Consider the following 13,840-nt stretch of genomic DNA (forward strand, 5'->3'; position numbering starts at 1 on the left):
CACGCACGCACGCACGCACGCACGCACGCACGCACGCACGCACGCACGCACGCACGCACGCACGCACACACACACACACACACACACACACACACACACACACACACACACACACACACACACACACACACACACACACACACACACACACACACACACACACACAAACTTGACAGGCGGCCGCTGAGTCACCCGGCTAATACTATCTCACTGTATCCAGCTGTCCATCCATCTCAATTCAACACACACAAGTTCAACGGTGGAGTAAAGAACGCGGATGCTCGGCGCATTTGATGAAATCGACCCTATGATTACCATCTTTCATGCAGACTCATTATTCCCCGATGATGCACTTATGTTCTTCGCACAACAACTTCAACTGCCCTGAGCAGATGGACTAAATGGACACTTTTGATTTACCTCCATTACGTTGTGTAAGGAGTTGTTAATGTTAACTCTAGCAATTTGTTTTTGTTGCATCTCTTGTTACAGAGTCTTCCATTAGATAATATAATAACACATAGAAAATGTTATGCCTACCATCATACAGGAATCCACTAAGCTTCAGCTTAATGTAAAAACTTTCAATTAATTCAATTTCTAGTTTTCATTTTCATACAATTAGAACTGTTGGTGGTCGAGTTGCATTGTGGGTAATGTAGACACCAGGGTTTGACAAGGAAGAAGAATGTGTAGATTAAAAAACTCTGTCTTACTCGGTATGTATTTGTTTCCTTTCTTTTGAAATGTCCATTGAGAGTCTAACAATGTTATGTCTTTAATGTAATATAGCAGACTTCCCAGCATGCACTGTTTGAGAGTTAAAATCTCCAGACACCCCCCAAATATGAACAAGGCCACTAGGAGCAGATTGACATTTTCATTGTTAGATCAATAAAAAACAAATAATGTGCAACTAAACAGCTACACTTAATGATGATTACACTTCATTTATCTGTTTCACAATTCTTAAAACTTTTTTTTAGACCACAAGAAAACTTAAATGTTTACCTTAAACCAACATAAAATGTGATTCAAGCTCTTGTTAACAAACAGCCCCTGATTGACACAATCAGGTTTCTTTCTGTGACAAAAACTGAGCAATTACCCAGCATTGTTCCCTGCATGGATATGTTGTGTTTTGAAATACAATGATTACATACCAAAATGTGTTTTTCTCTGGTAATGTTAGAGCAAAACAAACCTATTGAAAGCCGAGTCTGAAAAGGTAATATTTTCCCTCCCTGTTGATTCTGCCTACTCTCAATATGGCCATTACTCTTCCCTGAACTGTGCTTTTCATTAGAGCCAGTTTGGTGCCACTGACATACCGTCAAATATTTCAGCATTACAGATAATGCAGCATTTACCCGCCTCGACAATTAATTCCTCTGACATCTGAGCACATTAATATTCATTACCCAGTGCCATTTGTGACAATCCGCCGCCCCCGTGCACTGTAGATACGATAGTGAGATGGTGCAGAAATGTGCCGGGGGTTTTTAAGGGCACCGAAATGATTAATAGCTATTTGTCTGTTTGGTTATGAAGGCTTGTTGTTTAAGGTCTCTTGAGTTCTCCGTCTGTATTTAATGTGTTTACAATTTGATATTTTTTTAAAGTGCATGTTTAATGTCAGATATAGTGCACTACGGATTACAGATGGCTATCTTAGTGCAGAAACAATCTGTTAAGCACTCCAGTCATGGATGTGTTGTGTTGTTGGAGTAAGTCATGAACGTATTATTTAATCTTCTATTACGTATGCTTCTATAAATATATCGGGCTTAATTGGATATGTGGGCTGCATTACATTTCCAGTGGAACATATTTGCTTTACATTGTTTAGTAGAGTGCTTCTTTCATTTAAACTTAAAATCTGCCTAGTTAGTTACTGAGTCTTCAACGCTCAGGGTTCCCACAGCACATGAACACCCCTCAGTTCACAGCCGTAATGTGGTTGTATACATATGAGTGAAAATGAGCTAGCAGCTATGTTCTGCAAAATGTGATCCTTTGAAAGGTTCAAGTTTACTGGAGTCATGTATCTAATATTTAATGAAAATGTATTGTAGCGACTCTGATAGGATGCTGAGGGTGTCACTCAGGTATTCCCCATCTCTCTGCCAATCATAGAGCTGCACCGTGATACTGGTTGAGGTGCGGGCCTGTGGTTGGGGGAGCAGACGGGGGAGGGCGGGAAGTTGTGACGTAGTCTGGGTTATAAAGGTGTGTGTGTGAAAGTGAGAGTGTGTGAGGGTGAACCTACAAGCTATATTTGTACCTGTGATCCTCAAAGACAATAAGAGTTATTAAAGCCTAATAACTGGAAGCCTGGTTCCGACTCCATCTGTGAACGTTACAGTATATTTCTTTCATTTATTCTAAACATATTACAAAGAGGCAAAATAAAAAATATATATAGCAAGCAGCACTCATTAAACAAGATTGTTCACGTTCATCCTACCAAACACTTACTCATCCCTACACAATGTTCCGTACATCTTCTTTAATTGTATAATGTTTGGAATTTGCTTCTAAAGCCAAACTATCCCACCCAACAATCATTACTATTCACACTTTTTATTGGGTATGAACTGTGAACACAATATTTTTGAAATAAAATGTTCTTGAAGTATAGCCAGTCGCTTTTTTTTTTCGAAATGTAAAGCAAGGGGGCGGGGTCTGCGTAGCCGGTGTAGAGCATGCAGGAGGCAAGAAGGACGCAGATCTGCCTACACCGCGGCCACGTAGCGGCTTTTGGAAACGCTGCATGGAAACAACACCATCGACACGTTCATTCGCTAACAGAGAATTTATCAGGGAATGAGCGGTTATATTCACACATGGGCATAATTGCACTTCGGACGTATACTAAGTAGGTTGCAGGATAAAGGCTGTTTAAAGTCCAGTCCAAATGTTTGGGGTGCTTGCGTTCTCACTTACAGCTCCTCCGGGTAATATTCTGATAATTTCAGGGTTGCAGTGCATGTGTGAAAGTGGCTCTAGAGACCTTGTAGATGGCCGCCGAAGGGAGCATAACGTCACCTGAAAGCTCTCTTACGGTAAATGTTGGTTAACTGCAGTGCGGATTAGCTCAGGGGTTGCTTAAGTGCAAATTGCTCCACTTAACGGTCTGACAGTATTGCAGTTTAGTAACTTTGGGATGCGAGACAGAATGCTGCCAGGTATAAAGCTCTTAAAATACCAAAAGACTGTGACCTATGTGAGGTTGAATATGTAAAGTTAAATACTGGTTGTCTCTTTGAACTCAGGAGAAGAACATATATTAATATTTTTAGCATTTATGAACCAGAACCTTCCCTTCAGAGACATCGTATGAAGACCGGTTTAGAGCATAAGAACCGTTTAATGGCTCAGTTTTCACCTCAAGCGTTAAACAGGAATAGGTCCGACTTGACAAATAGGTCATGGTGCACATTGAGCTACAGAAATGTGCTCCTAATTGAAAAATGTGTGGAACATTGGAAGAAGACATGGGCAGAGGTGAAATTAATCCCAGAGTGTGATGGCTCAATGTGTTTCCAATCCCTTTAAAAGTCTATTGCTACAGATGAAGGGGAAGACTTTCATTGGGCCCATTTCATGACATTATAACAAGCAGCTTAAAGAGCATTAAAGGGGAGGAGGTCGTGAGAGCAGGGCTCCTCGGCAGATGTTATCTTCCACAGAACCAAAGTAAAACACTGCAGATAAAATCATTTAAAATAATCTGCATCTGGTTCCTGTCAGGTAACTGAAGATGCAGTTCTTGTTTGTTTACTTTTTCAACATGTTTTAAAGTAGGAATCCCGCCGAGAATAGAAATGTTTTTCGTCAGACACCTGGCCAAGATAACTGGATTTAAACAGCCACCTGTCTGCTACGTGATGAATATTAAGTTACACACTGTCACGGCACAACAATGTGCAAAAACTCAAATGCAATTAGGAAAAGGGATGAAAGGTAGGTACACATCCAATATATGAGGCATGACTTCTGGAGCAGGCGGTTATATAAGTGGCAGCAAGATGAAGATTTCAGTATGCTTCAAACAAACTAGTGTGTAGCGCAGGTCTTCCAACAACTCTGAAGGTTTAACCTGATTACATTTAAAGGATGAAATACATCCCCACTGGCTGCCACCTTGACCTCCTTCCCAGATCTCTATGGCTATTGTGTCTCTGCAGTCAATTGTACAGCCAATCGATAATGTCACACCCTTTTAGAAAGTCTCTCCTGAAAGGCATGCATGGCAAGTACAAGCTTAACAAATAAAAAGGTGACAAAAGTAGAACAAAGAGGGTGTTCAACACAATACTGCATAGTTGCATTCAGACTGCAGACTGAAGAAAACGTGGCATTTTGACGCTGCATCGAACAAACACAATGAATAACGGAGCTTAGTTTTTTCCTAGAGTGCTGGTTGTGATCAGGACAATCAAACAAACGTTTTGTTTGAGGCATAATCAGGCCCTGCCTAATTCTTCTCTACAACTCTACAAATTCAATAAGTCAGCAGCCAGCCGTTGGCAGACCAGCCAACACAGGGTTGTGATTTAATCAACAGTGTCCAGGTCCTAAAGTGATTGCATGTTGTTTGCAGCAAATGTAAAATGCCAAAAAGGTGTTTTTTTTGGGGTCCAACGTTCATCCTCAACAATGGCAGCAGCTTTAAAAAGACCACAACAAAGAACATGTGTTGGGGAATGTGCAGCAGGCAGGAAAACACAAACCTTTCCTGTCGGTGCCGATGGGGACCTGCGAGGTGTTGATGCCCTTGGCGATTTCTTGGTTGGTGGTTTCCTTGGTGACCACTGAGCCTTTGAGCTTACTCTTCGGAGAGTCCAGGGCTTTTAGCTTCTTGGCATGTTTTGTGCCCTTGTAGTGGGCCAAGGCTTGGCTCTGTGAGGAGAACAAATAACAGGCTCGATTTAGCGCTGGGAAAGCAGCTCAACACAGAGCCAGGATGAAATAGAATATGAAAACTATAGGAACACAGTCACTCAGCGAAGCAGACTGAACACAATTTGCAAGGGACAATTGATATGTCTTTCTGTATAGCAAAAAGTGGAAACAAATCTTCTAGTACAACATTGTTCATAAATCCATAAATCCAGGTACTAGGTTAGTAATTTAAATGCTGTGTTTTGGCAGTTGTTTTTATATTTTTACCCAAAAGGATTTAACATAATGAAAGCACCATTGGAAATAATTAATTGTTCCATAGCAATGATCTATAAGAAAGCCTTGATGTCCATAACAAATAAATAAATCAAATGTATTTGTCCCTGAATAGTTATTAACATTTCAAATTTGTCTGGCTATTGTAACTAAGAGACGTCAATACAGGGACAATGTGATTATGAAGCCTATTTCTTCATTAATAAAAATGGACAAATAAGTGATTCAGATATTTGTGTGACCCTCGATGTATAATCTATGAAGCCGCTGTTTGTTTTAAAGTCTGATCACGTAGCGCCACTAAGTTTCACCTTCAGGAAATACTAACAGGCATACAGAAGTGGGACATATGCAGGGACTTTGAACTGTCCTTGTTTATCTTTGCTCATGCCCGTGCATACTTCGCCTGTGGCAGGAACGAAGGTATCAGGAAAAATGCAATTGCCTCTCGGAATAAATAAGCAAGCCAACCACGCATCCCCGGAAGACATTTGGAAGAATCTTTATTTATGGGACCCAGTGGGGACATTCACTAAAGGCTGAAAGAGCACATTCCAGGTGGTCCCTCTTTGCATTACAATTTAACCAAAGAAGTATTCCTTTCCTTTCCTTTTGTTCCTCTTCAGCAAGAACAGCCAGTTCTTTTTAGACAGTGGGGGATGGAGTACTCTGATAAGGTGAACGCAATCACCAATCACTGTGACTACACCCAGCATGGAAATAGCCCATGTATGCCAATAAATCCCCCAATCAAAAAGTACAAGTTAAACTCCTAATTCCAAAATGTAAATACATATTTTCGTCAAATGTATATTAATATAAAAAGTTTACTATTTTTATAATTTACTGTCAATGGTTTTGATGTTGTAGTTCCTCAATGTGGAGCCAATTTTAGTGACTTTGTATACTTCTGGGTAGTGGGAACTGCTCTCAAGCGTGTCATATGTTTTTAATGTAAAAATAACCCAGCAGCTATGTCAAATATAGGTGCAGTTTATTTCCCTCTGAAATATAATGGTGTGGAAGAATGAAATAGCCTAAACTGAAATATTTAAGTAAAGTACATGTACCAAAATATGTAAGGTTATGTAATTACATTCCTCTACTGGTTGTAAGCAGTGGTAAGATTGGTCTAATTGTGAGAAAATAGGCTCATTATTTGTGACAAAGCTCTTAAAGCATTTTATTTTAGTTAAGGCAAGTATCACTTAAATTATCTTTATTTTCTTACAATATTGATCTAATATCTAATATCCATTGTGATTGTGAAGGTGTATGTGAATGGTTAATTTAACAAGACATGTAAAGAGATTTAATTATGTGGGGAGAATACATTTAGTTCAAATATTTTGTTGGCAAAGCTAGTTTGTTAAAAGGGCTTAAACGTTTTCCTTTCATTCCAATAAAAACATTTATGGATAAGGAAGGCGTCACTTTTTCAAACTGAGTGCACATCTTGTTCTGGCGTGAAACTATTCATTTTGACCCATATTCATCACTCCCCAGGTACTGAAGACATAACTTATATTTTGTCATGGGACTCAGGTGATATGAATGGTTGTTGAATGCGACTGCGCCATAAATTCATCTTTCATTAGAGAAATGGAACGAAAGAATTGCCTGAATTCCAAGGCTGACACATGCATGATTAAAGCTGTGAAGGGAATCATTTGTTTTCCTTGCAGGTGAGCTGTGAGGGGGGAAAAGACATCAAACAAAATCATAGTCGGAGGGTTTTAAGATTAAGAGGAGCTGTCTGGAAACCAAAAGGTCACCATTTAAATCTCCATGTATCAATCAACGGTCATGAGAACTGTTTTTGGCACAGTAAGTAAACCTGAATTTGAGCGTCAGCTGAAGTGTAAACCTAATTCAGTTCTTCCATTAAAAGCTCTGACACATTTTTGCTCAACTGGATTCTTACGAGCAAGGGGCTACTACCTGAAAACACAATTTTTTGAGTAATTTCACAAGAGAGATTTCTGCATTTGTGCTTGTGGTGTGCTCCTGTGTGCTCGACCTCAACTGTTAAGTCTTAACTAAATATAATAATACCAAGGAACCATAGCTTGGATAGTATTTATTCAGTCCTAAGAAAAATAACATTTTAAATAAACAATTGAAACTTGAAAGGATGTTTTAATGGAACAATGCTGTTAGTTACTACTTTCACCACAGCAAACACATTGTAGTTTAAACCACTTAAACAATGTCACTCTTGGATAATGTGTCCGTTTGTCTTTTGGACATAGTTTGTAATCTGTACTCAAAGAGAGTTATTGAATGCCTTGTTCCGCCCATCGCAAGCTGATCATTATTTCCGTGTTAACAATTAAATAAATAACTATGTGTGATGTGAAAGAAGCTGCTTGGGGCTAAAAATCCACAGAAAATGGCCACAAACGCATCATTTTCCCTAAGCTCTAAGGACCGATTTGGTTTAATGGCCCTTAACTTTATTGTTTGGGTTTATTCTCACTACACTCATCAGCTTTGCCTGTTCCTGTTTTTAACAAAAAAGCTCTAAATAGTGGAGTATCTGCTGCATCAAAGCCAGATATACAAGTAAACAATTAGACAAACGGAGCAGGTCTTTGAATGAGTGTGTTGGTCTGTGTCTGCTGGATCTGCAACAGTTTGTCAACCCATAAACACTTTCAGAAGGTGATAATATGTCAGTGTTATCTTTACAGCCAGGGGGGGAAAGCAATGGATGCAGGTGAATGAAAGCCAGGCCCGGTTCTACGGGGGTGCATAAGGGTGCATTGCACTCTCAGTTGAGTCGTTATGCACCCTCATTTGAAAAATGAAAAGTGAAAAAAATGAAAAGTGAAAAATATTATATATATAATAATAATAATAATAATAATAATAATAATAATAGTAATAATAATAATAATAATACTAAGAATATAGTATAATTGTGGTTAAATAACATTGTCTGCTGCATTTATTTGGTCAATTTAAATGGTAAGTAAGGTTTTATGTCAGGTACGTGTGACCTGTGCCGCTGCACGTTCATCATCTGCAAGGTGCTTACACAGCAGTCAATGATGGACATCAGAAAATGGTTAAAACAACCAGCCCTTATCGCCAGCAGTAACACTGCATCTACTGCAGGTAATAAGAGTTCAGATCATGGGGACATTACGTTACCCGCGGCCACTGTCGTGGACACTAACGCCCGACTCGCTGGCTATGCCCGCCTCGCCCACGGAGGCGGAGCAGCCGCAGCCGTCTTCGTTGCCCCAAACACCGCCACCCCTCAGCGGCCCACACGTGCCAGAGGACCTCGGCAAAACAGAGCCTGCCCAGGTATATTTAAAAAAGTACTGTTAACTGTGTTCGTTATTCTCCCGACCAGGAGAGAAGCTTTAAACGGAGACTAAATGGAGTCTCTGTGAAAGTTCAATTGGGTACTTTAATTAAAAAAGGCGCGGGTTGGACACAAGCATGATATTGTTCAGTCAGACAAACAGCTGTGATCTGGCTCTCCTCGATAGGGAAGAGAAGAGAATGGATCTCTCCTCCGGTGCTGTTTATATATCCTCTGCTGGCTCCTCCCCGCCAGCCGGCTCACCTCGTCTCCAATGTCCATTATTGCATTTAAACAGAGGATAGGTTCTTTTCACATTCAATATATGCTTAACACGCCGTTTCTCCTCATATTCTCTTTCATCACTTTTCATTTAACACATTCTAAACGCTGTAATCAATACTCTAAACCAGGGGTGTCCAAACTTTTTTTCCTGAGGGCCACATACAGAAAAATATACGAAGGACTGGGCCACTCACTAGACGTGAAGTATACTGCCTCACTTCTAATGCACTAATATTGGTAAAATCAATCAAATGCAGATAAATTACGTTTGATAATTGAACATGTTTGAAGAAAAAAAGCCTCCATCACAGCTCTCCATTAGTAGATTTTAATTTTGTTTTTTACAAATAAATAAATAATTGGGCTTGTTAACACATCAACTAATGTTTGTTAAAAAATTCAACTTTAATTGACTGAATTTATTAAGTATTTGGGCTTATTAACACATGAAAACTGTGTGTATATTTTTAACTCACCAGTAATGGGAAGAATGTTGCACTCAGTGGGAGCAGTGATGCTGCGCTTTGGTCTGAAGGATAGCTGGCAGGTCAGGAGTAAGTTTGGTGGTTGAGATGCGAAGGACGTCACAGAGATGGCTGTCGGTCATTCTGGTTCTCAATCTGCTTTTGTTCAGCGTTAACAGAGAAAATGTCTGCTCACAGATGTATGTTGAGCCAAACAGACTCATCATTCGTTTTGCGTGGCGTCTCATCAGAGGAAACTTGGCCTTTTCCAAGCTCCGGTAGAAGTCAGGTAGGGAGAGAAGCTGATGTTGATTCTTCAGAGAATCATCACACTGCATTTCAATCAGTTCTAATTGCAGACTCTCTTCCACTTCTTCTGCATCCATTGAAAACGGAGCCGCAAACAGTGTGATTTTCTTCTCAATGACAGAAAAATCTTGAAAGCGCCGACTGAACTCTGTAATGAGAGATGTGATCACAGACACATATTCTCCCATTTTAGCAGAGAGGGCATCTGGAAACGCGCATTTGATTTCGGTCAGCGTGGGGAAGTGCGCTACATTGAAGTTGCGCAGTTGTGACTCGAAGAGACGGAGCTTCGCACGGAATGCTTTCATGTGCGCATACAGCTGTGATACCAGCTGCTCTTTGCCTTGTAGTCTCTTGTTCAGGGTGTTGAGATGATCAGTGAGATCAACTAAAAAAGCCAGGTCTGCCAACCATAAAGGGTCACTGAGCTCATGCAGAGGTCTGCCCTTTTCTTTCAAAAACGTGTCGATATTTGATCTCAGGGAATAAAACCGCTGCAGCACAGAGCCACGGCTAAGCCAGCGCACATCAGAATGGTAGAGTAGGTCCCCGTATTCAGCATCGACATCAGAGAGGAACGCTTGAAATTCTCTGTGGTAGAGCCCTCGTGCCCGAATTATATTGACAGTTTTCACAACTGTGTTCATCACATCGCCAAGCTGGACTGACTTGGCACAGAGGGCTTCTTGGTGGATGATGCAGTGCATTTTGACAGCCTCCCCTCCGCTCTCTCGCACCTTGGCGCATACCATAGATGCCATTCCTTTGCGCTCGCCTGTCATTGCTGGAGCCCCATCCGTTGTTAGTCCACACAGCTTGTCCCATTTAAGTCCAATCGAGTCAATTGCATCTGACACAGCTTCAAAAATGTCCTTACCAGTTGTTGTCCCCTTTAGACTCCGAAGATCAAGCAGTTCCTCCGTAATGCAAAAATTATCATCAACTCCCCGCAAAAAGATTAACAGCTGTGCAGTGTCCGTGGCATCTGTACTCTCATCACATGCAATCGAGTAAAAATCACAAGCACAAGCTTTATCTGACACTTGCTGCTTTAAGTTAGCCGACAAGTCTTCAATTCGCCGCACAACCGTATTTCTAGACATGCTAACGTTGTTAAAATCCTGCATTTTCTCCGGGCACATTATTCCCACGACTTTAGTGAGGCACTGTTTGATGAAGTCACCGTCTGAGAAAGATTTCCCATGTAGGGCAATGAGTTGAGCTACTTCATAACTGGCTATTGTAGCATTTTCTTGAGCTTTGTTTGCACGGAAAAAAAACTGTTGCTGGGTTAGCAGGCTAGCTGTCATTTGCTTCACCTTCTCTTCCCGCTCGGCGCCAGTGTAGGACGTGAAGGTCTGATGTTTCGTCTCGTAATGTCGTCGTACATTGTACTCTTTCATAACGGCAACCGTTTCATTGCAAATCAAACACACACACTTCCCCTTGGTTTCTATGAAAAAATATTCATTTTTCCACCGAGTCTGAAATTTTCTGCACTCACTTGCGATCTTGCGTCTTTTTGGTTCCGCCATTTCTGGTGACCCTGAGCAAATTTTTTCTTTGATTGCTTGCTTTGTAGGGACGCTGCCTTGTTAAAGACAGTAGCTCCATCTAGTGTTGAAACTAAGAAGTACAATACAGTTAAACGCAAATATTATGTGTGGGCCATAGTCCATTATACTTTTAGATTTTGAAACGGGCCAATTAAAAATGGTTGGCGGGCCGCAGTTGGCCCGCGGGCCGTAGTTTGGACACCCCTGCTCTAAACAATACTTCTCGGCTCGTTTGGTTTCCGGTCATTCCGGATGTTGTCACATGCTACTCTCGTCTGTAAACAATAATGTATTCAAATAAACTGTACCTTCATTTAATATTCAGCATGGTAGTATCTCGACATCTATAGTTGTAGTGTTAAGTCAGTAGGCTTCGGTTTGCACCACTCTATATCATTTCGCTACTAAATTCACCTCTTCAGGAAATCGTATATTAGCCACATGCTAAATGCTAACCGTAGATGAAGGATTTTCAGAATAAAAGCTTAACTGCTTGTGCACAAGAATTTCTGGTTTTTCAGTATAAAAGAGCATTAAAACTGACGGCATGTTTAAACTACATTTCCCCATTAAAACATTGATTTGAATTTCTAACAGTACCCAACTCGCCTGTACAGTGGGGTAAGGCACTCATTTTGCAGCTCATGGTTTCAAAACAGAGATTGGCTGGAATATTCCTGTAAAAAAGATGCCATCTATGCATGTAGACATTTCGGTTCAAGTAAGTCAGATGCCTTCACCACAACTGGCTACAACAACTGGCGCCATGCTCTTGTACGTGATAAGGGACTGGGAAGGCATGAATAAAGCAAAGAGCTCATAGATCTCTTCATTTTGCTCTCAAAGTGCACCAGATTGATGCTTTTAACTTCAATATTTAAAAAAATAATCTTCTTGTTAGGTCCACTCCCCAAATATAAAAATAGCACTTTACCACTGCACCTTCTCTAATCTCAGATGCACCCTGAGTCATTTTGTTCTGGAACCGGGCCTGATGAAAGCACTGTTATTAAATATATAATTTAATACACTTTGTTTTTACAATATAAATAAATAAAACCTACTACTCTTCCAATGTGAATTTCCTTTTTAGCTTATTAGATACAGTAGATGAGGTGAGGTTAACACTTGAGGTAATCTGAAAACTATTTGCTGTAACTTCAGTGGTTCAGTCTGTATCAGATAATTGCAACACATAGTTTAACGTTTCATAACCTGCATCGTTGCCTTTATTTAGAATTGCGTGTTACATCGGACATCCTCCTTTTTGTATTTAGGAAATTATATTCTCAATCCCAAATTCCTGATAAAAAAACATGGCATGTGGATAAGGATTATAAGAACACATGTAATTGAAGGTACTTTAAATACTAATAGTAGTCTGTGGTTTTGCGTCACAACATATGTCAAACAATCTCAGTAAACGGGAGAGGCAGGGTCTTGGAAGACGACAAGACCAACTTGAATTGTTGAGATAAAATGTATGAAATCTTTCCAAATCCATCAAGAAAAACAACTTGACTGAAAAAAAATCACAAGTTTCACAAATTAATTACAATATCAAACTGGTCGATGTTTTGCTGAACAAAAAGGGAACATTTTAGGTTTTAAGAAAAGGGGGGGGTTTCCAAAACATGTTGTTCTGGTTTCTATATTAAATTAACTCAACGTGATTTGAAAAAGAATGAGCAATTTCTTCCATAAACAGACCATTCTGGTAGTCAGGGTGATTCAGGACAGAGCAAAAGCTAAACACGGAGGAAAGTTTACAAATGTGTTTTTTTATTTCATTGACTCCTGCTCTCCAACAAATGCTCATAAATGTAATGTTTCAAATAAAAGTATCTCCAAAGCTCAACATTGATGTAATGGAGGGTTACCAGCTTAAATCATTTTTATTTGTGGAATAGTTTACTCAAGAGTATTTAAGTGCAGATTTTCCAAAAAAAATTGTTTTAATTTATGGAGTTGGAGTCTTCTCCCACTTTTATTTATGGTTCTGAATTTATGCACCATTTTAGCCAGGCATACATTTTTGTGACCTAGTTTCCGTGAGTGTATGCCAGGGTGTGTAGCCAGTACTGTAGAATTTTAAGGATGGAAGGACAGTCTATGCCAAAAGGAAATAAAAACATTTTATGAATGTTTTCCTCCTCTGCAGCACCTGGTTTTATTGTATGATTATTACCCTGAATATACTTTAGTTACATCCAAATACAACAGTGTGAATTTGTCTAGGGATACATGTGTGAAACCAGCAGTCCTTATCTTCCCACTTGAGTCAACTAATGCTTTGTTTTTAAAATGCAGAAAGGTTTACTCTCAGCATTAGGAAAATCAACACCTGTGTTGTTTACAAACCTTTTCAGACCTCCCATTTTAAAGAGCATAGATTCCTCCCCACTTAGTGAAGTCATGAGTTGACACGTGAATGTAATCACCAAGCTGATTCCACCCAACACACATGTGCATTTAACCAACAGGGGAAATAAGTCCCCTGTTGAAAATGATAGTTAATAGTAAAGTTTTATCAGCAAAATGTAAGAACATTTACTTCGATCTGCTGAAAACAAAGGCTGCTACAGTATAATGTCATTTACATTGATTTGTCATTGCTCATGCATTAAAGTTAAAAAGGTGGAGCTAGGTGTTAACCTTTTTAAATACAGATAATAGTGCAGTACTTCCAAAAATGTATTAATTGGTTAGGATGTATGTAAGATCTG

At 39.8% G+C, this 13,840-nt stretch overlaps 1 protein-coding gene across 4 annotated transcripts in view; it reads right to left on the reverse strand.

Moving 5' to 3' along the window:
• znf385d (zinc finger protein 385D) overlaps positions 1-13,840 on the reverse strand; it is a 75,933-nt gene that overhangs the window by 16,945 nt on the left and 45,148 nt on the right. For all 4 annotated transcript variants that reach the window (XM_079691840.1, XM_079691838.1, XM_079691837.1 and 1 more), the window contains exon 4: positions 4,737-4,905. In XM_079691840.1, coding sequence (XP_079547966.1) covers positions 4,737-4,905 — 169 coding nt within the window. The remainder of the gene's footprint in view (positions 1-4,736; positions 4,906-13,840) is intronic.

The sequence above is a fragment of the Notothenia rossii genome (assembly GCF_949606895.1).
Source record: "Notothenia rossii genome assembly, chromosome: 7".
Classification (NCBI taxonomy): domain Eukaryota; kingdom Metazoa; phylum Chordata; class Actinopteri; order Perciformes; family Nototheniidae; genus Notothenia; species Notothenia rossii.